Raw genomic sequence first — 27,588 nt, forward strand, 5'->3', positions numbered from 1 at the left:
CCTCTTGCAACTGGAGTGCTCATTTTATGCCAATGTCTAACTGCCAATCCAATACCAGCCAGCTAAGGTGATCCTTCAATTTTTCAGTTGCAGCTCATGTTCTGAAAAGTGTTTTCGTGGGACATGGGTGTCATTGGCTGGGCCAGTATTTATTGCCCATGTCTAGTCGCCCTTGAACTGAATGATTTGCCAGGCCATTTCAGAGGTTAGTTGGGACTCAGCCACGTTGCTGTGGGTCTAGAGTCATATGTAGACCAGATCAGGTAAATACAGCAGATTTCCTTCCCTAAAGGACATCAGTGAACCAAATGTGTTTTTCTGACAATTGACAATGGTCATCAATAGATTCTTAATTCCAGATATTTCAGTTATCTACAATCTTCTGACTCATGAGTGCAGCCACTGAAAAATTCTAACTTTATTCAAGTGAGTCAGCATAAAATTATTATTCAGCTGGTATATTTTCTGTGAAATATCAGTTTCTTATCTAGTCATTGTGAATTTTCTACTTCTGACATTTGGTTAGAATTTTTTGTTTTTTTTGAATGTATCCATTTTACATTGTTCATGATGATAGCATTCATTGAACTCTGTTATAAAGGAATATTGAGATCTCCCATGGCAATGCATGTGGGGAGTTGGCACTGTATAAAATTCAGGTCAAACATAGGATTAGGTACCGGAGCAAGCTTAAATCAGTGCATACAGAAATACGTTGATCCATTTTAAAGTCAAATATTCTGTCCTTATATTTCTATTTCCTTTATAATCTCCCATACCCACATTTATAATAGAAATTGACTCTGCAAGTTTGTTTTGCTGTAGTTACACTTTCCTGTCAATGGTAGCGCTAATGTTCCCTCCATTAGGGCCATGTAATTGCAATGTGCTTAATTTTAACAATCAGTGTGAATACACAGATTTGTAGAGGAAAAGACAAAGTTTAAAAGTTTTAGTGTCACAAGTAGGCTTATATTAATAACTGCATGTGAAAATCTCCTAATCGCCCCACACTGGTGCCTATTCGGATATACTGAAGGAGAATTTAGCATGGCCAATGCACCTAAGTCGCATGTCTTTTTGACTATGGGAGGAAACCAGAGGACCTGGAGGAAGCCCACACAGGCACAGAAAATGTGCAGACTCTGCACAGTGACCCAAACAGGGAATCTGGCAAAAAGTGCACCAGGTGTATATTTTAATAGGTTAATTGATACCTAATTTAGAACTAATTTATTTTTCCGTTATGCTGAAGATCCAGCACAGAAGCGTTATTGTGCCATTCGGCCCATTGTGTCTGCACTGGCTCTCCAAATGAGTGTAATGACTTACGAATTCAGCCATGTGTTTGGGAAGTAATGAGGTTTAGCTCTGTCCTGTAATTGCTGATTCTAATTTCTGTTGTATATGGCTACAGCTTTTGTCATAGCCATATGGCCACTGGGTGCAATAGGCTGTTAATGAACTACCACTGAAACCACCTGTGAAGTGATAGAGTTTCTAGTTTCAAGTATCTTCAGCCTGTTCCTTTCCAGCCTCTCCAGTTACAATTTCCACAGAATCATTTGACCTTATCACTTTCAAAGTCTTGGCTTGAAATCAACCACTTCTAGTTGCTTTGGCTGGTTTAACAGTCCTTGCTTTGTGATAAAACCGCTGCTTTATAAGACAGGATGGGAATATCTGTTCCATCATTAGCATTTATTTATTGTGTAGCTACCTTTTTTGAGTCATCAAGCTGCACCTGTCTAATCATTTAAATGAGTTAATATTAAAATTGAACATATTTTTTAAAAATTGCTGTTCACTGATCATTCCTAGCATTCAAGCTTATACAATGTCACTTAACATAGAAAGATAGGAGCAGGAGTAGGCCATTGGCCTTTTTGAACCTGCGCTGCCATTTATTACGATCATGGTTGATCATCGAACTCAATAGCCTAATCCTGCTTTTCCCCATAAACTTTGACCCCATTTGCCCCCAAGTGCTATATTCAGTCTTCTCTTGAATACATCCAATGTTTTGGCATCAACTACTTCCTGTAGTAATGAATTCCACAGGCTCACCACTCTTTGGGTGAAGAAATGTCTCCTCACTTCCATCCCAAATAGTCCACCCTGAATCTTCAGACTGATCCCTGGCTCTGGACTCCCTCACTATTGGGAACATCCTTCCTGCATGTACCCTGTCTGGTCCTATTTGAATTTTAAGTCTCTCAGATTCCCCCTGACTCATCTGAACTCCAGCAAAAACAATCCAAACCTAGTCGATCTCTCATATCAGTCCCGCCATCCTGGAATCAATTGATCTATGACAAGTTAATTGTGCAGGAGGTCAGTGGAGGAGCTGTACATGCTGGCAGGGGTGGCACAGTCATTAGCACAGCTGCCTCACAGTACCAGGGAACCAGGTTTGACTGGTCTTGGGTGACTGTCTGTAGAGTTTGCAGGTTCTTCCTGTTTCTTTGAGGGTTTCCTCCTGTATTCCAAAGATGTGCAAGTCAAGTGGTTTATCCATGCTAAATTGTCCCTTAATGTCTCAAAATGAACTCCAATACTTTCTTCTACAAAGCTCTTTCAAAACAATACAAAGAAGCTATAGGTAGCCAAGAAGGCATAAGGCGTGTTTGTCTTTGGCCAGAGCATTGAATTTAAAAACTGGCAAGTCATATTCCAGCTTTATAGAACCTCAATTAGGCCGCACTTGGAATATAGTGCTCAATTCTGGTCGCAGCACTACCAGGAGTGGAGGCTTTGGAGAGGGTACAGAAAAGGTTTGCCAGGATGTTGCCTGGTATGAAGGACATTAGTCATGAGGAGAGATTGGAGAAACTTGGTTTGTTCTGACTAGAATGATGGTGGTTGAGGGGTGATCTGATAGAAGTCTAAAAGATTGAGGGGCATGGACAGAGTGGATAGTCAGAAGCTTTTTCCCAGGATGGCAGAGTCAATTACTAGGGGACACAGGTTGAAGGTGTGAGGGGAAAGGTTTGAAGGAAACGTACGAGGCCAGTTTTTTTACACAGGGTGAGCGCCTGGAATTCGCTGCAGGGTGAGGTAGTGGAAGCAGATACGATAGTGACTGGGCAAATACATGAATAGGATGGAAATAGAGGGATATGGTTCTTGGAAGGGTAAGGCTAGTTCAGATGGGCAGCATAATTGGTGCAGGTTTGGAGGGCCAAAGGGCCTGTTCCTGTGCTGTAATTTTTGTTCTATAAAAGCAAATTACTGCAGATGCTGGAATCTGAGGCAAAAACAGAAAACGCTAAAGAAAATCTCAGCAGGCCTGACAACATCTGTGGAGAGAGAATAGAGCTAACATTTCGAGTCTGGATGACTCTTCGAGACTTTCGGATTAGCTTTATTCTCTCTCCACAGATGCTGTTAGACCTCCTGAGATTTTCCAGCCTCTTTGGTTGAAAAAGAAGCTATAGTTAGACTGAGGATTTTGACAAAAATGCAACCTTATCCTTAATTTCTAAGGAAGCCTCAATTCTATTCTATTGACCAATTTAAGTGATATCTGGTGCTCAGTCTGACCAATGCACAATATAAATTTACCTCACAGCTGTACTGGTGTGTCTGATGGCTGCCTTTATTTACTCTCTCTGGTCTTGCCTGCACTGAGGATACACACAAATAAGGCAGAATATATAAGATATCACCAGCCCTGCTGTCTTATTGGCTTGATTTCTGACATTAGTAAGGAATGTTTTGCTTGTGTAGATTTTCACGATTAATTAACACGAGCCTCTCCCCAGTATTCACTTGTATTAACGATTCCACCTTGGTGACATGTTTAAGGCAGTTCATAGGACATCACATCTGAGGGGAGCAGGTTGTAGGAGGATACAGAGATGCTAAGCATTTAAATTCAATTGCCTTGGTGGGATCTGAATTCTAGATATCTAAGTAGCCGAGTGCTGGAGAGTTACTGGAAAAGTGGCTATTCTTTTTGTATGAGTTTGGCAGATTGATGTTCCTACCATGGAACAATGAGTCTCTCTGGTAGTGGATCTTTGGTTAGGAATCTGAAACAGGAACCGAGTCCCACTCCCATTCCATTCGTCCTCCCCTTGCGTTATCAGGGCTTCTTTTCTCCTTACTGTCATGCAAGCTATAATCTCCAGACTTGCAACATATGATTCAAATTTTAGTCTTTTTATATTATTCATTGCATTTACCTGCCATCATTGGAAGGGCATATGTTGAAATACAAGTTCTCAACAAAATAATTGGTTATTATCTCACTTGGGGAAACAAAATTTTGGAAAAGGTGGCAGTTCCATATTGACTGAGTGTAAACAATGTAATCTTTATTTTCCATTTACTTTGCTGTCAATGGCAGCTCTAAGTGCTTAATACAGCATGAGACTGATGGTTGCAGTCAAGTGGCTGTTCTTCAGGTGAGGTGGTGGATGTGATTGAATTCTTTGGCCAAAGCTCCAGTTCAAGTCTCAGTACAGGACTTGAAGTTCATAACATGTTCAAATAAGTCGTTGATTTGCCTGTAAATCCTTCCTATACATCAGATGGCAGATAGCGAGAAGAGAATTTTCTTGGTCAGTGATATTATAGAAGGCAGAAGCAAATGACTACAGCAACCTGTTGAGCATGATCATGGACCAATCCAATAGAGGTCCATAGATGCCAACAACCTCTTAGAACATGACGCAGGGGAGGAACGCTGTGAATTTGACCATCTCTTCCAATATTCTCGGAAAGGTGTTGCCTTTTCTTTCTGGATAGGATGTTATTTTGTTAGAGCACAAGAAAGCTGTTAGTCAACCCTGTCCTTGCTAGCTCTACTAAAGAGCAATTCATGTACTGCCACTTCCCCACAATCTGCCTTTTCAGATACTTAAAATGTAGAAAGGTTGACAGCTCAAAAGTAAACTCTGCCCATAGTGCCTGTCCCAGTCAGTTGTCATTTTCCAGTGCTTGGCCTGTAGCTGTGGAAGTAACCAGACTTTTGGTGCATATTCAGAGTTGAGGGTTTCTGTCTCAATCACCCTTTTAGGCAATGAGGTCCACACTGTTTCCATCTTTCGGGTGAAAAGGTTTCTCCTTGTCTCTCAATCCTTCTGCCATTTACTTTAAATCTGTGCCCCCCTACTCACTGAACTCTCTGCTAAGGTAAATAGGCTCTTCATGTTCATTCTATTCAGGTCCCACACAATTTTGTATACCTCAATCAAATCTCCCCTCAGCCTTTTCTGTTCCAAGGGAAACAAATTTGTTCAAACAGTCTACCCATTCTTTCCTTGTAGCTGCAATTTTCCAGTCCTGGCAACTTTCTCGTAGATCTCCTCTGCAAGCGGAGACAATGACCTGCTATTATCACTGGCCTATTAATCCAGAAACTCAGTTAATGTCATGGGGATCTGGGTTTGAATCTTACCACAGCAGCTGGTGGAATTTAAACTCAATAAAAATATCTGGAATTAAGAATCTACTAATGACTGTAAAACCATTGTTGATTGTCAGAAAACACATTTGGTTTACTAATGCCCTTTAGGGAAGGAAATCTGCTGTCTTTATCTGGTCAGGCCCATATGTGACTCCAAAACCGCAGCAATGTTGTTAACTCTCAACTGCCCCCTTGTGCAACCAGGGATGGGCAATAAATGCTGGCCAGCCAGTGATGTCATAGAGTCAAAGAAACCCTACAGTACAGAGAGAGGCCATTTGGCCAATCGAGTTTGCACCGACCACAATCCTACACCCTAGGTCCTACACCCATATCCCTACATATTTTACCCAGTTAATCCCCCTAACCTACACATCTGAGGACACTAAGGGGCAATTTAAACATGGCCAATGAACCTAACCCCCACATCTTTGGACTGTGGGAGGAAACCGGAGCACCTGGAGGAAACCTACACAGATACGTGGAGAATGTGCAAACTCCACACAGACAGTGACCCCAGCCAGCAATCGAACCCAGGTCCCTGGAGCTGTGAAGCAGCAGTTCTAACCACTGTGCTACCATGTCGCCCCAACGAAATAATGTCCCATGAATAAATAAAAAAAAGTAACCAGAATTACATGCAATATAGGAATTGTGGCCTAATTAATGTTTTATCTCGTTCCACCTTAACTTCCCTGTTCTAATATTCTACACCTTGGTTAATAAAGGAAAGGATTCCATTTGTCGTCTTGACCATCTTATCAACCTGTCCTGTTACCTTCAGGAATCTATGGGCATTCACCCCAAGGTCCCTCACTTCCTCCCCACTTTTCAGTATTCTCCCATTCATTGTGTGTTCCTTTACCTTGTTTGACTTTCCCAACTTCTGCAGGTTGAATTCCATTTCCACTTTTCTGGCCACCTGCCAGTCAATTGCTATCTTCCTGCAGGCTAATTTTCCTCCTCCCTATTGACCACATGGTCAATTTTTGGGTCATCTGAAAACTTCTTGAACATGCCCCCTACATTTTCATCCAGGTCATTAATAAATACCACAAAAAAAGGGGCCTAGTACTGAGCCTTGCAGAACCACACACGGCAATAACTTTCCAGTCGCAAAAGTAGCCATCTGCTATTACCCTTTGTCACTTCTGATTGTCCGTGAGTCCAGATAACAAGCGAAAGGAAGGATGTTGACCATGAATTGTACCACAGTTGAATATGATCTAGTTTCCATGTGCCATCCACATATACACATTTCCAACATCCATTGGTAATCTTTTTCCTTGCCAGTATTTTTTTTACTCCTGCTGGTGGCACAGTGGTTAACACTGCTGCCTCTCAGCACCAGGGACCCCAGTTCGATTCCTAGCTTGGGTCACTGTCTGTATGGAGTTTGCACATTCTCCCTGTGTCTGTGTGGGTTTCCTCCGGGTGCTCGGGTTTCCTCCCACATTCTGAAGAATGTGCTGGTTAGGTGCATTGACCCGACCAGGTGCCAGAATGTGGCAACTAGTGGAATTTCACAATAACTTCATTGCAGTGTTAATGTAGGCCTTACCTGTGACTAATAAACTTTACTTTTTAAAAGATTATTTATTAGTCACAAATAGGCTTACATTAACACTGCAATGAAGTTACTGTGAAAATCCCCCAATTCCACACTTTGGTAGTCATTCAAGAGCAATTCTAGCATTCTAACAGGCACTCAGTTCATTTGGCATAGGTTAAAGGTCAAACCTGGCACCTTTGTGATCTACAAAGCCCAGTTCCTCACTTCAACCAGTTGAATAGTTAAAGGACCCCACAAAGTGTGACTCTAAAGCAGAAGGTCCAAAATCTAATTTCTCATCCATTAAGCTTGCTGCTCTTAGCCTGGCTAAAATTGGCCATAGTCTTGATTGCTACCCAGCACCCCTTGCTAGAAGCACAGTAAATAGACAGCGAGGAGGACAGTCACTCTCGGATACATTGCGTCTTCTGGTGAAAGTTTGCAGAACTGAATAATATATGAAATTGGCAACTGGAAGACAATAGAAGCATGGTTCATCCCACGGATCTAAATGCTATCATGATTTGTTGCCCTCAGGAAAGAAATGGTAAATCAAAACAAAATGGTGGGGCAATAAAGTTGTAAATAATGTTCCTGGATAGGAGGCAATATTTATTGTTCTTGGAAGATAACCAGAGTAATGAACCTGGCAAATGTTTTTGAATATTCTCATCGCACTATTTCAAACCACGTTAAAGTGTAAATTCTGATCTCATTTCTTCATAAATATTTGACTTAGCCCCAATCCACCAGGAAGACACATTCAGTACTACAGTAGCAGCCGCATAACTTAGGTAACCCTTTATTACTTGTTTACTAGTGTCAATTGACCTCTACCATGTAACTGAGCTCTGTAAACACACGGACCCTCAATAAATCATTCCATTACACAGGAAAACAAATAGCAGGCTATGTGCTTAGGGCAGTAGTCCAGCCTTGTGCTTCTCTGACAGGGAAAAATGTTCAAGCTTCATCTCAACTTGTAATGTTGACAGAACAATGTGACCTGAATTCATGCCAATAGTGTTAGCCATTTATTATCCTGTAGTGGCTGTTTCCTCGAAGCCTTGTGTTCGGTGCAGACTCGATGGGCAGAAGGGCCTCTTTCTGCCCTATAAGGTTCTATGGTATGGATGCTGCGACTATTTTGAGGGAATTGCATGTTGTCCCTTTCGCTGAAATGTATCTCGTACATCGTGCGAGTAGTGTCTCAATTGGACAAAAATATGGCTTTGTGAAAACCTTCTGAACTGAACAGCTTCCCTGTGTTCCTTGATGGCATGTCAGGTGGATTGGGTTCTCTTGTCGTTGCGCTAGATATGCAGCATAGAGAGCAGTTGTTCTGAATTAGTGTTACCTCATTTTGTGATGTTAACACAAATCCTGATTTGCAGACCTGATTGTACATATTACAAAAATCACTTGGAGTGATGTCTCTGACCTTTGTGGCAGAATTACTTGCCTTGTGGGGACCTGACTCTGCTCTCCTCAAATATTGGAATTGTTTGATGAGAGAGACTTGTTTTGATCTGACTTATTCCCCTTATCCTTTTTTAAATCCCATGGGCCTTCCATAGAAGTCATAGAATCCCTACAGTGTGGAAAGATCCTGCACAATCCCATCCAGGTCCTATCCCCATAGCCCCACATATTTATCCTGCTAACCCCCCTGACTCTAAGGGACAATTGAGCATGGCTAATCAATCTCAGGCAGCCCTTCCTTGATTTTTAATTCTACTAGCCTGGTTTTGGCCTTTCTGAAGACGTTCATAAAGGAAAGATTACCTGAAATACACTCGATCTTCATATTACACTTACCAGCAGTTCCCAGGAGATCACTGCTACCTGATAAGAACTGTTCCCTGTCTCCAAGAACTCATTAATATACTTCTTTAGGAGCCAATAATTTACTCTATGAATCACCTTTTTAAAATCTTTTGACCAACTGAATGCAGTGCAGGTACTCAAGGTATCTGCCTCCTCCCCACTCCCGCCATCACTTTGGCTGGAGGTTTTTTTTTATTTTGCTTGTGCAAGACACCAGAAGACTTCCTGCTATCTATTTGGGAATCTTTGCAGGGTTGAATAACCTCAATGTGGGGAGTGCAATCTTTGTGACATTTATCTCTACTTTGTTGTGATCGCTGACTCCTTAGAATTGTTATTTTTCCCGAAGTATGTTAATGCTGTGCCAGCTAATTCCATTAGAGTTTGATACAATTCCAAAAAAGTACAATTTCTTCAAGGTCCCTATTTCTTACACCTGTGTTGTGTTTCCCTAAATTGTCCTACAGGCCCCAAGATTGACTGCCTTTGTATCTAGGTTTGGGATGTCTTTTGGTATGGGTTCAGTTGAGTGATATTTCCTCTTGAGAGAATCTAGAACCTAGGGGGTCACTGTTTAAAAATAAGGGGTTAACCATTTAAAACAAGTGATGAGGTGATTTTTTTTAATTTCGCTGAGGGTCGTGAGTCTTTGGAACTCCCTTACTGAAAAGATAGAGATGGATAGATCCTTGATAAGCAAGGGGATGAAAGATTATTGGGTGTAGGCAGGATGCAGATTTGAGGTTACTGTCAAATCAGCCATGATCTTATTGAATGGTGAAGTAGGAATGATGGACTGAATGGCCTACTCTTGGTCTCTGTATGTTGTAGAATACCATCTTTCGAATGTGGGAATATTTCATGTGAACCACATAGCTGACCCTATGAAATGGAACTCTGCACGTGGAACACGGTCAGATAACCTCAGGCACGTGGGGCAGAATTTTCCCATCCTGTCCATCTGTTGCCCTCGGGCAGGACTTTTCAGCTTTGGGGCGAGTGTGACCAGAAAGTCCTGCCCATGGACTTCCTGATGTAGAAAGACTTTTGAATAATTTAATAAGATGTACAGAATAGTAAACTATAAAATAAATGATATTTCTTAGTTTGCCATTTAGGTCACTTTTTTAATTATCTAAGATCATGTTTCACTAATAAAAATAATTATGAGCTGCTTGTATCATTACAATTCCCTGCTTGACAAAGCTTTTTATTCTGAACTCCCACAGTGGCCATTGACAGTGAAGTATGAATAATGTCCTCCTGGGCATGTAGGCCCAGCCATTCTCAACTGAGGAGGAAGGGACTGTCCTTTTAGAAACAGTAGCGGGTGCCTGTATTGTCCTGCTGAGAAGCACTGCCTTGGTTCACGTTGACTCAGACACACACATCTGCTGCTGGTGGTGGATTTTGCAAAATTTAGTGCCTTTCATGAATAGCATTCACCCTGCCCATCTGCATCACTGCTCAAAACAGGCACAGGGGCCTGGAAAGGATTGCTGTTTTTGGCCTGAGAATAGCCACCTGGAAAATCCATTTCTTACAAAAATCCTTCTTTGCCATCAAAATATGCAAAATTATCTTCAAGATTGTAATTAGTTGGATTTATTATTGTTGCATGTATCAGCATACAGTGAAAAGTATTGTTTCTTGCACACTATACCGACAAGGTGTACCCTTCATAAAGAAGGAAAGGAGAGAGTGCAGAATGTAGTGTTTGAATCATAACCAGGGTGTAGAGAAAGATCGACTTATTGCGAGGTAAGCCTATTCAAAAATGTGATGGCAACAGGGAAGAAGCTGTTCTTCAGTCAGTTGGTACGTGCCCTCGGATTTTTGTATCTTTTTCCCAATGGAAGAAGGCGGAGGAGAGAATGTCTGGGGTGTGTGGGGTCTTTGATTATGCTGGCTGCTTTTATGAGGCAGTGGGAAGTCCAGACAGAGTCAATGGATGGGAGGCTTTGCAGAATATATAACAATTCCTAGCAGGTGAAAAGTAATAAATATTTTTGTAGATTAATTCTACCTACTTACCTTTTCTAGAAATGCCTATTAGTAATGGCACTGGCTGCTTTTTATACAATTTTGGTTTATATACGTGACTCCAGACCCATAGCAATGTGATTCTTAACTACCCTCTGAAATGACCTAGCAAGCCACTCTGTTCAAAGGGCAATCAGGGATGGACGTCAAATGCTGGGTCCAACCAGCAATAGCCACATCACATGAAAGAATAAAGAAAAGAAATTTTCGAATGCAAGGTTTATAAGTCAGGACACATGGCACAGCACTGCAACCTCACCCAGCGCCAGCGAGATAGGTTCAGATTCTGGCTTGGGTCACTGTCTGTGCAGAGTTTACACGTTCTCCTTGTGTCTGTGTGGGTTTCCTCCAGGTGCTCTGGTTTCCTCACATAGTCTGAAAGATGTGCTGGTTAGGATGCACTGGTTATGCTAAATTCTCCCTCTGTGTACCTGAACAGACGTCAAAGTGTGGCAACTAAGGAATTTTCACAGTAACTTCATTGCAATGTTAATGCAAACCCACCTATGACACAGAGTCAGAGACTTATAGCATGGAAACAGGCCCGTCAGCCCAACTTGTCCAATCCGCCCTTTTTTTTTAATGACTTAGCTACTCCCAGTTGCCTGTGTTTGGCCCATAACCCTCTATACCCATCTTAGCTCTGTAACTGTCTAAATGCTTCTTAAAAGACAAAATTATACCTGCCTCTTCTACTACCTCTGGCAGCTTGTTTCAGACACTCACCATCCCCTGTGTTAATAAATAAACTTAACATATTTTGTAATTATAACATGCTCCGAATAAAGCAAATTATGACCTAATTAAAATTTTATTTTGAAAAATGTTATAACTGTTTTTATACATTGTATAATTGACTCAACATTATATATCTGTCCACAGCCTGAAAGTTAATTCTCAACAGTTTCCACAATTAACATTGAAAAGTTTTTATTCGATAATATTATATCATCCGTGTTGTAAAATGTATGCAGCTCCTCCTTTGATGCCCCGCATGCCATTTGCTCAACTCAATTTATTCTTAAGCTGTAGAGGGCAATAAAATGTCAGGTGTAGATTTAAAATTTGCTCACTGGATTTTATTAAGAGTCGCCTTCTGCTTCCAGAATGCTGAAGTATGCCGTTAACTTAGTGATTTACTTAAGTATTTCGGGGCTTAATATTTTAACTTTACATAACATCTGTTGGATTAATTTGTTTCTTGTGTTTCCGAATAATTAGCCCATTCTGAGATAAATGTTTGTAATAAACAAAGTTGTTATTATTCAGCTGCAACTTCGGCAATGAATAATGGATTCTTTAAATGAATGTTGCATACTTTTTGATGGATTGTATGTCCTGAATGAATGAAATAGATACTGAGAGATGCTTAGACAACGTGAAGTAATATAACTCTCCCTTGTTCAAGTTTCCTCATAATTGAAATTCTCTCAATATATTGTTGGTCTCAAGAGCATTAAGTCTTTGTTCCTCTCCGTAGATATATGTGTAATATAGTAAGGGATTTTCCCGTAGGCTTCAGGACCTGACGTCAAGACCAAATGGAGGGGCCTGGGGCGCAGACAAGGGAAGCCAATTTTCCAGACACAGTCTCCTAATTTGTTGCCTTTCAATTTGTCGGATTAAGGCAAGCTCTTTGGTAGGACAGGTGGGTACCACCGAACCATGTTGGGACAAGAAAGTGACTCAAAATGGAAGCACCCTTGATGCCTCTGAAATGACCTAGCAAGCCACTCTGTTCAAAGGGCAATCAGGGGCCTTGATGGGTGAAAATTATTCAAAAGCTCTTTAGAAGAGCCAAGCAAACAGGTCCAAAAGGTTGGTGTCAGACAACAATACGCGCTGGATGTAAAACTGTATTAACGTTCAGCAATGCACAATTTTGGGAAATGGTATATGAGTGATGACATTTGTACATATTCTTCCCCTCATTATTGATGGCACGGTGGCACAGTGGTTGGCACTGTTGTCTCAGCGCCAGGGACGCTGGGGTTCAATTCCGGTCTCAGGTGGCTGTCTGTGTGGAGTTTGCATATTCTCCCCGAGTCTGTGTGGGGTTCCTCTAGGTGCTCCAGTTTCCTCCCACAGTCCAAAGATGTGTGGATTAGGTGGATTGGCTATGCTAAATTGCTCCTTAGTGTCAAGGCAATTAGGGTAAATACATGGTGTTAGAGGGATAGGGCCTGGGTGGGATTGTTGTCGGTGCAGGCTCAATGGGTCAAAAGGCCTCCTTCAGAACTATAGAAATTCTATTATTAACTTCTCAAGGACCAGTTCAGTTCTGAAACACAACAGTATTGCAGTGTTCTCTTCTTGCTTGATTTTGTTCTTATTTGTTTTCTGTCTCTCTTTTTCTACACTCTTCTAATCCACTCTATTCCTTTCCTGCAACTTATTTGTCTTTTGTTCATTGTTTCCTTCTCAGTCATCTGTTCTGTTTCTTTCTTTATCTTTAAAGTTAATTGTCTGAAGAGATCGGCCATTGGGCATAAAGTTCATGAGATCCTGGATGTGATGTTGACATTGCTATACCATTATTAATTAACATTTCCAGCAGTTTACTGCGTTTCACAGACATGATGGGCCAAAGGGCCTTCCTGTGCTGTAAAAAAAAATCTACGCCTTAGTGTAGAATGATTCAAAGGTTGAAGAAAATAGTCCATATCACTCATTGTATACTGTCATTCAGCAATTTCTGGGATACATAAATGACAGAGCCAACGGGGCTTTAAAACCATCTTAAGACCTGGACATCTATTCAGAGAATCATAGCATCCCTACACTACAGAAGAGGCCATTCGGCTCATTGAGTTTGCACCAACTCCCTGTTAGAGTATGTTACTCAGGCTCTCTCTCCCACCCTATTCCTGGAACACCACACATTTCCCACGGCTAATCCAGCTAATCTCATCTACATATCTTGGAACAACTTAACACGGCCAATCCACCCAACCTGCACATCTTTGGACTGAAAGGGGAAACCAGAGCACCTGGAGGAAACCCATACAGACATGGGGAGAATGTGCAAACCCCACACAAATAGTCACCCAAGCCCAGAATTGGACTCAAGTCCCTAGTGCTATGAGGCCGCAATGCTAACCACTGTGCCACCGTGCTATAACAATTGTGACATGATAGAAAATAGATGCTAGAATTTGGTGCAGTTGAAACATTAGCCATTTAAGCAGTTTTGATTGCAACCTGGTGTACACAATGAAATAATGCAAAATACAGTAAATTACAAAGTAGAACTTACAATAGTTGAGAATTTCATAACCAACATAGGATTGAAATTACTGTTAGCATTTAATCATGAGTATTTAAGATATGGTTTAAATAAAACCATTAATTGTTTATATTCTGAATGAGTTAACACCCCTGAACAGAACAGAATTTTATGAAGTGTGAAATGTTCTTATGATGGCATTGCCAACAATAATTTCAATTCTTGTTTATATTGGAACGGTTCATTAAGTATAACTGGAATGATCATTACTTTACTGTGCCTTTTTAATTGGTGCGGTTTGAATTTAGAATCCAGTTTCAAGTGTCAAATGGAGATTAGTCTCAACTTGCAATGCATTGCACAACCCTCTTTTTTTTTTAATTGTCCAATATTGAGACCTGGAGGACAAACGTATTAGTTGGTATTAGTGGGGATGTATCAAGATTATGTTTCGATTTGATGGAAGTAGGAAAGCAATCTGTTTATAGCTGTCTGGGGAAACCTTGTGATCATGCGTTAGATGAAATGGATTCAAATTTCCTGCTGTCCCCAGGTTCGATTGATATCTGGTTTCATGCTGTGCTGAATATAAAAATAGATCAGTAAGAAAGGAGTTTTGTAATTGTTTTTTGTCATTGAGTAAGAGCCAAGGTTAAGAAATTTTGCCAAATGTAAATTTTTCTACTGGATCTTCCTTACCGCTATTTTGTTTTTCGTTCCCTTGCAATTTTATTTGGCTTTTCTTGATCCAAGTTCTTCACCCTGGGTTCCAACTTGATTATATAATGTTTTTGTTTGATAGCTGGAATCCCACCTTTTGTTATAATCATTTGTTACAAGACATTTCTAACCCTTTTGGATTTTGTGATCTTGTGTCATTGAGTGTTGGCGATAGAATCATAGAATTCCTACAGTGCAGAAGGAGGCCATTTGGCCCATTGAGTCTGTACGGACCACAGTCCCACCTGGGCCCTATCCCCATTACCCCATGGGTTTACCCTAGCTAGTCCCCCTGATACTAAGGCAGAATTTAGGATGGCCAATCCACTTAACTCACACTTCTTTGGACTATGGGAGGAAACCCACACAGACATGGGGAGAATGTGCAAACTACACACAGACAGTGACCCAAGGCCGGGAGTTGAACTCGGGTCCCTGGCGCTGTGAGGCAGCAGTGCTAACCACTGTGCCATTGCACGGGACAAGCTCCCAGCCAGTGTATTTGTAGCTCCTGAATATGAAGTGGTTGTAATGTGCAAAGGAGTTTGCTTTTCAATTGAACCTATTTTTCTGGGAAAATATTGGCGCAATGACAGTGACAAAAACAAATCTTTTGTATATATTTTGTTTCTTCAGTGATATTTCCGCATATGTCCTAATAATTTGCAGGTTAGGTCATAATTTTCAGTAGTTTTTTTTGCCCCTAATTAAGATGTTCTGTATTACAGAGAAGGTGATGGCCTAGCGGTATTACCACTAGACTGTTAATCCAGACACTTAGCTAATGTTCTGCGGACTTGGGTTCAAATCCTGCTGTGCCAGATGGTGGAATTTGGATCCAATAAAAAATATCTGGAATATAAGAATCTATTGATGACCATGAAACCATTGTCAATTGTTGGGAAAAACCTATTTGGTTCACTTATATCCTTTACGGAAGGAAATCTGTCCTTACCCGGTCTGGCTACCTACATGGGACCCTAAACCCAATGTCGTGGTCTCTCAACTGCCCTCTGATATGGCCTAGTAAACCAGCATTTCAAGGGCAACTAGGGATGAGCAATAAATGCTGGCTGACCAATGTAAAAAATCTTTAACTTTTAGAGTACCAGGCAGCCCAAGCTAGCAGGTTACCTGTTCTCAAATCAGTAGCTAATCTCACATGATGCACTACATGATTTTTTGACTCTCCATCCAAAAAGCATCTAGTCTTCTCTTCTGCTCATGGATCAGATTCTGGGAAATCACACACTTCACACCATAGTATAGCAGCATTTCATCAACCACAGACAGGTATGTTTGTATCTGCCACATCAATTTCCTACCTTCTGACATTTGGCAAAGCCAACATCTTACATAGAATTATAGAATCCTATGGTGCAGAAGGAGGCCCATCAAGTCTACACCAACCACAATCCTACCCGGGCCTTATCTCCATAATCCCATGCATTGACCCTAGCTAGTCCCCCTTACATTAAGGGGCAATTTAGCCCGGCCAATCCACCTAACCTGCACATCTTTTGACTGTGGGAAGAAACCCACACACGACGCAGGGAGACTGTCAGTGTGGAGTTTGCACATTACAGGCAAGCTTACTGCCCCCTGGGTTCAATTCTGCTTTTTCCCACTTTTCTTTAACGCTTCAGGCAGGAGGCCACTGTAATTTTACAAATTGCGAATCTATGACCCTGATTTACGCTTCTGAGATACAAAGTGGGCCCACAAGTTCTGCTTATACATACTGTTGTTGAATGGCCTTATCCATAAGATGTAGGAGCAGAATTAGGCCATTTGGCCCATCAAGTCTGCTCTGCCATTCAATCCTGGCTCATCCCCATTCTCATGCCTTCTCCCCGTAACCCTTGATTTGAGAACATATCCATTTCTATCTTAAGGACACTTAACGACCTGGCCTCTACAGCCCTGTCAGTGCAGGCTGAATGGTCCAAATGGCCTCTTTCTGCCCTGAAGGGATGTTATAATGTAATAGATGAAAGTTACACTTCATTGTCAGTCACAAAGATTAGAGGAAAATGATCTGGCATAGATCATTTGATGTTAATCCCAGTTTGCACAAATTGTTGAAAAACCGTTTCCTAATCTGCCACTGAGTGAGAATGGGGATAAAATAGAACATAAGGAAAGATGGAGACATCTTCACCCATTTATCTCATGTATGCTATATTTGCCTTGCCATTGAATGAGAATCCAATTTAAAATATTCCTCTTGTTCTTATTTAAAAAACAAGAATAAGTAGAAATTGTTTTTTTTTGTTTAATTGCTTGTACCTTTTTTTGGCTAAAACACTGAAAGAATTTAATTCTGCCCTCCTCTGTTTTAATGGTTGTGACAAAACTAGTACTAACAGATAAACATATTCCTGAGCCAGGAGTGCTTTTCAAGAAGTCTAAATTAACATTCCACTCAATTGTATTTTAAATTCCACCCAGGGACAGGGAAAGTTGATATTCCCAGTACCAACCACTGAGAGAAAGTCGTGGGGTAAAATTAACATCAGCTTAGGGAAGTTTCATGTGTGAATCTTTCCCTGTACCTGTTTGCTGACAGCTTCTGTGACCATTGGGGTGGCACAGTGGTTGGTACTGCTGCCTCACAGCACCAGGGACCCAGGTTTAATTCCAGCATCAAGTGACTGTCTGTATGGAATTTGTATATTCTCCCTGTGTCTGCATGGGCTTTCTCTGGATGCTCTGGTTTCATCCCACAGTCCAGAGATGTGCAGGTTAAGTGGATTGGCCATTTAAATTGCCCCTTAGCGTCAGGGTAAATTAGCAGAGTAAATATGTGGGGTTATAGGGATTGGGCCTGGGTGGGATTCTTGTTGGTGCAGGCTTGATGGGCCGAATGGCCTCCTTCAACACTGTAGGGATGCTACATTGGATTGTGAGACAAAACAGCTGGACTAGGATTTCTTGTCTATTTTCAATTCTTGCCTATCATTGTGCATTGGTAAATGACAATACCTCTTAGAGATTTTTAATATTACTGCAACTTGTTAATGTTGTGTAATGGTAGCTGTAAGGTACCTGGCCTTTTAAATAATTAATCTCAGTTGATAAGAGCAATCTTAATACAACCTGAGATGTCAGTAGGTAGAAGTCTCCAGATATAACATCTTACGTGGTCTCAACAGCAGGGCACATAAGCAGAAAGCAGAAGTTCATTGGAAGGGATTTCGCATGTGACTGTCCCGGCTTCATAAAGCCATCAGCAGTAATGCAGAACCTGCAGATCAGGAGCAGCATTCCACCCTACGGAGTGGGTAAGTGATGATACAGATACTGTAGCAGTCTGGACTGAGATAGCCAACTCTAGTTGCCAACGTGTATCTAACCAGCTGTAACACTGACAAGTTAAAAGCAAAATATTGCAGATACTGTGAATCTGAAATAAATACAAAACAAAGAGTCGGCAGTTATCTGTGGAGAGAATAGATAAGTTTGAAGATCAGACCCTGAAAAGTAAGAAGCAGAGATAATCTCAGAAAGGGAATGGGGATATATATAATTAATCTGCTGTATTTTTCCAATGATTATTTTTATTGGATTCCTTGTTGTTTAGAAAAAAAAAGCATAAGCAATCATTTCTTATTAGTCAGAATTGAGCTGGAACATCATGTTACATGAGGAATAATATATTTTCAAATGGGAGGCTGCTGACAATACAGACAACTTGTTAAAGGCAAAGGAAAAATGTCAGTATACATCAAAATGTCCAGTAGCTTTTACAGTTGAGTGTTTGCCCAGACAACAGTCATTGGAACTGAAAAAAAAACAATTATATAGGTGCCTTGAACTTATTTCAAAAATGCAAACTGAACTGTCATTTACAAAATAGATTTAGAGTCTGAAGAACTGAAGCTAGATAGAGAAATGCCTCAGAAGAGAGTAACATTTTAACCCACTCCCCTTGTTTTTTAAAGCTGCAGGAAATAGTGTGCTGGCAAGTCAGAAGCTCAAATTGCAGAGGGTTTTGCCTTTTCAGTATCGTTTTGCTTCTGGAAATTGTCTTGTAATGCAATTTGAAGGTTTATCTACAATCAATCTGCAGCACTGTACTGGTATGAGGTACAAGAATTTTCTTGTTCAGTTCTTAAATTCAAAAATGTCAAAGTTGGCATTAACAATGACTTCACTTTGAATGTTATGTTTCTATTAGATGCAGGCAAGAGCAAAGTCAGGGCAGCATGGTGGCACACTGGTTAGCACTGTGGCCTCACAGCGCCAGGGACTCGGGTTCGATTCCTGGCCTGGGTCACTGTCTGCCTTGTGGAATTTACACATTCTCCCCGTGTATGTGTGGATTTCCTCCGGGTGTTCCAGTTTCCTCCCACAGTCCAAAGATGTGCGGGTTAGGTTGATTGGTCATGCTAAATTGCCCCTTAGTGTCAGGATGACTAACTAGGGTAAATGCATGGGGTTATGGGGATGGCGCTTGGATGGGTTTGTGGTCGGTGCAGACTCGATGGGCCAAATGGCCTCCTTCTGCACTGCAGGATTCTATAATTCTATGACTAGAATCAGATAATTGTACAGCACAGAAAGTCATTGGACCCAATTCACCTGTAAGATGTTCTGAAAAGGGTTATCCACTTCACCTATCCTTTCCCCAGCCATTTTAAATTTCCCTTTTCAAATGATTGTTTAATACTACTGCAGAACTTACTATTTCTATTGAAATATTAAATGTCTAATACTCTCTGTTTAAGAAAGAAATCTACTAATCATTTCCTTTGTTCTTTTAATAGTCTGAAATTTCTGTGTTGCAGTTGCTGACTCATTAACTGTTGAAAGTAACTTTTGCTGATTTACTTTTATCAAATCATTCCAATTGGATCTCTCAGTCTTTTTGCTCTGTTGGAGAGGATTTCAGTTTCCTGAGTTGTTCCCCATTCTGGTATAACACGGTGAATCTCTTCCCGGTTCTTAAAATGTGATCATTCCCAAATAAAGATGCCCAAAACTATACAGCATAGCAGTAGGGAATAATGATTCAAAATAGCACTTGTGGCGGTATGATTGCACAATAGTTAGCACTGTTGCCTCACAGTGCCAGGGACCTGGGTTCGATTCCCGACATGGGTCACTGCCTGGGTGGAGTTTGCACATTCTCCCGTGTCTGCATGGGTTTACTCCGGGTGCTCCAGTTTCCTCCCACAGTCCAAAGATATGCAGATTAGGTTGATTGATCATGCGAAATTTGCCCTTTAGTGTCCCAAGGTTAGGGAGACTAGCAAGGTAAATACATGGGGTTACAGGGTAAGACTGGTTAAGAGTTGGTGCAGACTTGATGGGCTGAATGGCCTCCTTCTGCACTGTAGGGATTATCCCTTGTTTCTCTATTGTGTACATTTTTACTTGTATTACTTCCTGGTTCTAATTGTGCTGAGATGAAGGAGAGGTGGTAAGGCTAGCTCACATTTGTTGCTCATCCCGAACTACCCTTAAACTGATTCAGAGGGTAATATCCAGAGCAGTTAAGAGTCATTACTGTTGGTCTGGAGTCACATGAGCCAACCAAGGAGGACGTTAGTGAACCAGACTTCTTTTAAAAAAAAGACATGCATTACTCAGACCAGTTTTCAGTTTCAGAATTAATAATTAATTGAATGGATGTTTGAACCTGTGTCTGGGCCTCTGGATTGAAGTGCATCACCCCCTTTTTTGAAATGTATTGTTTTACTGTTACAGTCATCCTCGGGGATAAAGCTGAGAGTGGTCTTGGTGAAGCGACCAAAAGGATGAAATGGCAAGGGATGGAATGATAGCGACAGAGGATGAACTTGTCACAAGTTAAAAGACGGGCAATTTGAATATAAAGAAAAAGACTAAAAGCTAATATTTTGTAATGGGTGAATTGAACAACCACTGGCAAAAATGATGAGAGTCACACCAGCTAAACACTGACCTATCTCAGTGGTTCAATCACCTTGCAAGACTTGGTTAAGGTGACTCAATGGAAGAGCGAGTTCTTGTGAATGTATATCTGACAGGGACTTTATAGACCATTAGCCACATTTGGTTTGACATTTATTTCCTGGTCTCCTAAAATCTTGTTGTCCACAGTGATTGGTCCATCGAAAATTAAAGACAGGATGCACCCTGTTGTCATCAGTTGCCTTGGGCTCTTGGTCAGCGTGCTGAAGGCAGATGGGTTCAAAATGTGTCCCCGACGTTGCTCCTGTTACGACTCCTCCCATTTCGTGGACTGCAAAGGTCGCTTTTTAACCCTCATCCCTGCGGACATCCCGCACAGCACCTGGATGCTGGATTTCAGGCACAACAACCTGAGTGAACTCCCCTCCAGATCTTTCGGAGGGCTGTGGTCCATGAGGATCGCCCTGCTGGCCCACAACCGAATCCAGCGCATCCACTCGGGAGCTTTCGACCCGCTGCCCTTCTTGGAGCAGCTGGACTTGGACCAAAACCACATCAGGCACCTGCCGGGGGACTTCTCTGACAACCTGCAGCACTTGGTGGATCTGAGGCTGTCGAATAACCGCCTCGAGTACCTGCACTACAGCAGCATGAAGCACCTCGAGAACCTGGAAAAACTAGACTTGAGCGGCAACAGAATTGCCTCCATGGAAACGGGGGTCTTTAAAGGTTTGTACAAACTCCGCCACCTGTTCCTCGAAAACAACCGGCTACATGTCATCGAGATCGGATTCTTCTTCATGCTCCAGAGTCTGGAGGCCCTCCACCTGGAAAATAATAACATTACAGCCATCCAGGGAGAAGCCTTTGCCTCCTTGCGCAGTCTGAGCCTGCTGTGCCTAAATGGCAACCACTTGAGTCACATCAAGTTCAAAACTTTCCTCAACATCCAGACCCAAGGCACGCACCTGCTGCTCGCCGGTAACCGCTGGTCGTGCGACTGCGACCTGCAGAGGGTGTTCGGGAAGATCCTGAGTGTTCGACACCTGCGCGTGGATGACTACGACAACATCAGCTGCTCGGCCCCCGGACAGCTCACCGGTTACCGACTGGCGGCGGTGGACTCGCAGCTGTGCGTTGCCGAGACGGCCACCGTGCTGGTGATAACAGGCACGGTGCTGGTCACTGTCATCGCCGCCGTCGTCATGGCCGAAAGAAACCGGAAGAAAACCGCCAACAAGAATTGGAATGACAACGAGGGGCCCCTCGACCCTCAGGAGAAATAACTTTTAACCGCAAATGGTTACTGTTCCATTCAGAACTCACTTTCCATTGAGTTTTCCCATCCAGTAGATATCCCATTTGGTTTAATGTAGGATATGGCGTCTTAAAGAGATAAACTTAAAATAAAGTGGACATGAAATATTGTAATCACCACTTTCAGAGAAGTTAACCATCTTTTCTAAGGATTGTTCAGGTCTTTTTTTTTTAACCTTGCTGATTTGATGGAATTAAGACAAATATTTACCAACCACTGGAATAAAAGATGGGCCAGTTTCGTTCTGTTTTCTGAAAGGGACAGAATTTATCTGGAATGAAACAAAATTGCATCCCCTTCCCCCCCCCCCCCCACACACCCCCACCTTTCCCCAAACTGTCATAGATTCATGCAGCCATGGAGATATTACGGCAAAGAAGGAGGCCATTCGGCCCATAGCGTCTATGCAGCTCTGTAGAGTAGTAGTTTCATTCCCCATGCTCGGGCAGCCCGCTGGCACAATGGTTAGCGTTGCTGCCTCACAATGCCAGTACCCAGGTTCAATTCCAGCCTTGAGTCTGTGAGGAGTCTGCATGTTCTCCCTGTGTCTGTGTGGGTTTCCTCCGGGTGCTCCTGTTTCCTCCCACAGTCTGAAGGATGTGCTGGTTCGGTGGATTGGCTGTGCTAAATTCTCCCTCAGTTTACCCAAACAGGTGCTGGAGCGTGGCGACTGGAGAATTTTCACAATGATTTCGTTGCAGTGTTAATGTAAGCCTACTTGTGACACAAAAAAAACTTTAAACTCTGTCCCTGGAGCTCTGTAAATTCATTGTCCTCACATACGTATTCTTATGGGACATCGATTGTCACCATTCCCATTCCAGGACATTATCAATCGCTTCGTAAAATATTCTTCCTCACACCACTCCACCTTTTCCCTGCCCCTCCATCTCTTGTCCAAAACCTTCAACCTATATCCCCTCTTACAGTTTGTTTATTTTGTTGGATAAATGTTACTTTTTTTGACCCAGATTCTTCTCATTGTTCATGCAAATTGAAGGAGAACAATGAAAGTAGATACTTTAAAAATCTTTCATGGAATGTGGGTGTTGCTGCAGAGGCCAGCATTTGTTGCCTATCCCTACTTGCTCTTGAGCTGAGTGGCTGGCTGAGCTATTTCAGACAGCATTTAAAAGTGATCCACATTGCTGTGGGACATGGCGTCACGTGTAGGGCAGACCAGGTAAGGGTGGCAGATTAGCTTCCATAAAAGGACATTAGTGAACCAGAAGCGAAAACGCTGGAAAATCTCAGCAGATCTGGCAGCATCTGTTAGAAGAGAAAAGAGCTGGCTTTTTAAGTCCAGATGACCCTTTGACAAAGCTGGACCCAAAATGTCAGCCCTTTTCTCTCCTTACAGATGCTGCCAGACCTGCTTGAGATTTTCCAACACTTTTTTTCTTTTGATTTCAGATTCCAGCATCCGCAGTAATTTGCTTTTATTAGTGAACCAAATTTGTTTGCTGACATTGGCCATATCCAAGCAGAGAGGGGGCACTGTAGGTGATGGAGGCCAGTAGCTTGGGTAGTGTAGGGAACTTAAGAGACAACTGAAATACCAAAAACAGAAGTTCAACAGGTAATATGTGCATGGCAAAATTATCAGGTAACATATCTACTTAAGATTAGTATCTGCTTAGTCAATGCGGGGATCAATAGTCTTTGAGTTACATTGTAGCTCTGCATCACTCACTAAGCAGGGGAACATTAAGCCCTGTGTAGCTCTGGGTATAAGCACACACATAGCTTTGACCCACAGTACCAATTCATTCTAATTTTAGCAAAGAGCTAAAAAATGTTGCAGATAAAGCTTAGCAATTTTTTTTGAAAGGAAGTTTCAAATTGTCCTTTTACAGTAAGTGGAGTTCAAGAAGAACAAGACTGCTCCCTTCAACTGTGCGTATCCATTTCTAATGTTGGAAGCACCGTCACTTCATCTGAAACTGTAAGTGGGTCACAGACAGAGTTTATGTATTGCGTTGCTGGCTGTGATCAAAGTGTTCTATTGTGTGAAGGTTGTGTGTTTTCTTATCTTCAAAATAGCTTGTCCCAGTGATTCAAGCTGCAGGCATTTTGGGAATTTAAAAATAAAAAATATTACTATTTCCAGCACACATTTCCCAGGATGTATAACCACAATTGCTGGAATTTTACCACTTCGCTCGCCCGAGACCAATGGAGATTGCTGTTCTGTGAGCCGCGCCTGCCCTGATTCTGGGGTGGGCGTGGCAGTAAGATTCAGGACAGTGTCTTACAAACACTATCTCTCACAGACGCACAGAATAGATACAGATGAAGAAAACAGAAACAAACAGTACAAATTGGAGTTATTTCAGTCTCTTTTGCAGAAGGCCTATAGATTCTTGAGTGAATTGATGCTTTAGCTGGAGTGGATGTCATGTAAAAGCAGAGGGTTTTTAGTAAGCAGTGAGGATTCTTGCAGTCGAATTGACGTGATTTCAGCTGTTGCATAAATTTGGGATTGGGAGCTCATCCTTCTTTCACTGTCAAGATGCAGTTGTACGTTACCTTAGCTGCGTAATTGTCTTGGAGCTGGTTCAATGGCTCAGATGATGTTTCTGATAGTACCTGTCTCAGGCCCGTGCTGTTATTTTTAAAGAACTCATCTGAAGAAGGGGTGACAGTCCAAAAGCTTGTGCTACCAAATAAACCTGTTGGACTTTAACCTGGTGCTGAAAGACTTCTTGCTGTTATTTTTAAAAGCAGGTGACAAAATATGGCTATCTTGCCCATGTAAGCCTGTTCCAAGTCCAAAGTCCTTTTTCCAAATCAGTTGGTGTATTAGGAAACATTCTGCGTCTGGCTTTTCACAGTTCAGAGTTTGAGACATCCAAGTTCTTTACCATTAGATGTGGAGCCACTCGAATACAACGAAAGGTCAATTGATAATTACATATTCATCTGTTACCCATTGAGTTTCAATGTCTCAATTGTCCATGATTCTTAACAAAGGAATATGTGAATTTCATAAATGGCTGTAATAGTCCATGTGTCATTGGGTATTTTCTTGCAGGATTGTCTGGAGCTGCATACTGCCAAGTCATATGATGTGCTACAGTCATCTTAAACAGCTTTTGACATCCGCTTTTAAAATAAAACTTTAATGTTTGTAAAATCTTTCTGCCTTTACTGGGTGTAACGTGTTTTACTTCAGTGCAAAACTGAAACTGGTTTGCATAATTGTTCAATGACCATTGTTAAATATACCACTTGAAAATCGAAGTTTTGTGTGTTGTTGTTGTTGTTACTGTTTCATAAAACATTTACCCTCGAGTCATTGTGAAGGCAATGGCCTAGTAGTATCGTCACCAGCCTATTAATCCAGAAACTCAGCTAATGTTCTGGGATCTGGGTTCGAAACCACCAAAGCAGATGGTGGAATTTGAATTCAATAAAAAATATCTGGAATTAAGGATCTACTGATGATCATGAAACTATTGTTGGAAAAACCCATCTGTTTCACTGATGTCCTTTAGGGAAGGAAGTCTGCCGTCCTTACCTGGTTTGGCCCACATGTGATTCCAGAGCCATAGCAATGTGGTTGACTTTCAACTGCCCTCTGAAATAGGCTAGCAAGCCATTCAGTTCAAGGGCAACTAGGGATGGGCAATAAATGCTGGCCAGCCAGTGATGCCCATGTCCCATAAATGAATGTGAAAAATTATTTATAATCCTAGTCTTTTGATGGACATTATTTAAAAGTGAAGGCTAACAATGGAGTTTTATATAAAGAAAACAAAATGACTGCCACACTCAGAAACCATGTGTGCTATAAATTACAGCTCACTCAATCTTTGTTGTGAAAAACACTTATTTTAACTTTATCACTTTCCTTTGATCCACTCAAAATGATTAACTTAAGTATTTTCTGTTTAAGTATTGATAATGTCTCCACACTATTCAATCTTACTTTATTTTCATTATTTTGATTTTGTTTCTGATTTCATATTTAAAGTAAATTCATCTTAACATTTGTTGTGTAAACTGTTCAAAAAGAATTACTGCTTGACCAATCCAAACCCAAGCGCAGATATTATAAGGATTTCTACAGAGCAAATGAGATGGTGTATCTGGCTGTATTTATGCTACCGTACATAAATTATATGTGACTGAGATATATTGCTATACATTTGTAAAAATGTAACAGGAACATGACTATCCAACTGCAAGTAATATTAAATTCCACATCATATGATACTAACTAATCCTAGAGACCAGGGCTGGGCAAGTTGCCTTGGCCGCTTGACTTACCTTGTTCCCAATTTAAGCAGCTTAATTGGTGAAGCATTCAGGCTAAAAGGGAACAGACGCTCTCTCGAAATATCTGTGATCGGATGTTAGCTCCAATAAATGTACATCGTGGAAGGAACAGGGGATTTTCACGGTAACCTCACTGCAGTGTTTATGTAAGCCTACTTGTGACACTAATAGATAAACTTTAAACTGAATAAGCCTGAAGCTTGCCTTTTACCTTAAAGTTTATGCTCAGAGCAACTTAACATGAGTGTCAGCCTCCTTCTGTTTCCCCACACCCAGTTGTTGGTATTGATCATGTCAGGTAGAGGGAAAGTTGGTAAAGGCAGAGCCAAGTGGCAGCGCAAGGTGCTCTGCGACAATATTCAAGGCATTACCAAGCCTGCCATCAAGCGGCTGGCTCGCCGTGGAGATGTCAGGCATATCTCCGGCTTGATCTACGAGTAGGTCCGCAGGGTGTTGAAGGTGTTTTTGGAGAATGTGATCAGGGACTCGGTGAGCTACATTGAACACACCAAGCACAAAACAGTGACCGCCATGGATATGGTGTACCTGCTAGAGCGCCAGGGGCGGACCTGTAGGGCTTTGGTGGTTGAGGACAATGTAAAGGGGGACAGAGACTTAAAAACCCACACCCAATTGTTCCCGCTGTGTCCATGTATAGTTGAGTGGATGATCATTAGCTATCTTTAACAATACATTTGGCTTAACAATGTAATTGCCAAAGGAAGTAATTGCTGATGCATTGTATATTTAAGTGTACACTGTCAATTCCCTAATTAAGTATTTATGTACATCTGTCCTTAATCATAGAATGTGTTCACAAATGTGTAAATGTACACTGATATGTATAACTGCCTCATGAAACATGTGCATGAACTTGTACCTATATTCGTTTGATAAAATGTATTCGATAACAGAATTGGGCAATGGAATTAATACGGTCAATGGAAATGTATATGAACAAACGACAAATGGGAGACCGTGCTCAGAGGAGTAGTTTCCCTAACAATGATTTTAATAATGTTCATGTTATTTGACCCCTTTTTCTCCTGCACGGATCATAATTAGTTAATGGCTATTGCAGGCCATCAATTAAATGGAGCTTAATTGTCACAGACGGTAACACAAGAGGTAGTCAGCGTGTAATTAAGTCTAGCTGTTCTTTTGAGTGTTCCCACTGACCAAGCACTACATTGAACCATTCCTGTCGAGTGGTTTGGCTCAGCTTTAAAAAATCCGATGTGTTCAGTGAAAGCAGTTTAATTTTGAGAAGACTATGCAAAATTAACGAAAAGGAAGGTGACCCAGTGAAA

The 27,588-nt window shown here is 41.5% G+C and overlaps 1 protein-coding gene across 1 annotated transcript; it reads left to right on the plus strand.

Annotated features, from left to right (window-relative positions):
• The first annotated feature begins 17,962 nt into the window (after positions 1–17,962).
• On the plus strand, positions 17,963–22,251 carry LOC145359168 (uncharacterized). The gene is made up of 3 exons (XM_080213601.1): positions 17,963–18,065; positions 18,726–18,870; positions 20,494–22,251. Exon 3 carries the CDS (start codon positions 20,898–20,900, stop codon positions 21,963–21,965), a length of 1,068 nt encoding a protein of 355 aa, XP_080069727.1. The 5' UTR covers positions 17,963–18,065; positions 18,726–18,870; positions 20,494–20,897; the 3' UTR covers positions 21,966–22,251.
• Positions 22,252–27,588: the final 5,337 nt, after the last annotated feature.

This window comes from Carcharhinus amblyrhynchos, chromosome 27 (assembly GCF_965287045.1).
Source record: "Carcharhinus amblyrhynchos chromosome 27, sCarAmb.v2.hapA, whole genome shotgun sequence".
Classification (NCBI taxonomy): Eukaryota; Metazoa; Chordata; class Chondrichthyes; order Carcharhiniformes; family Carcharhinidae; genus Carcharhinus; species Carcharhinus amblyrhynchos.

Bases quoted from the DNA above. Each gene is read 5' to 3' on its own strand.
- LOC145359168 (XM_080213601.1), top strand. From the start codon at position 20,898: ATGCACCCTGTTGTCATCAGTTGCCTTGGGCTCTTGGTCAGCGTGCTG.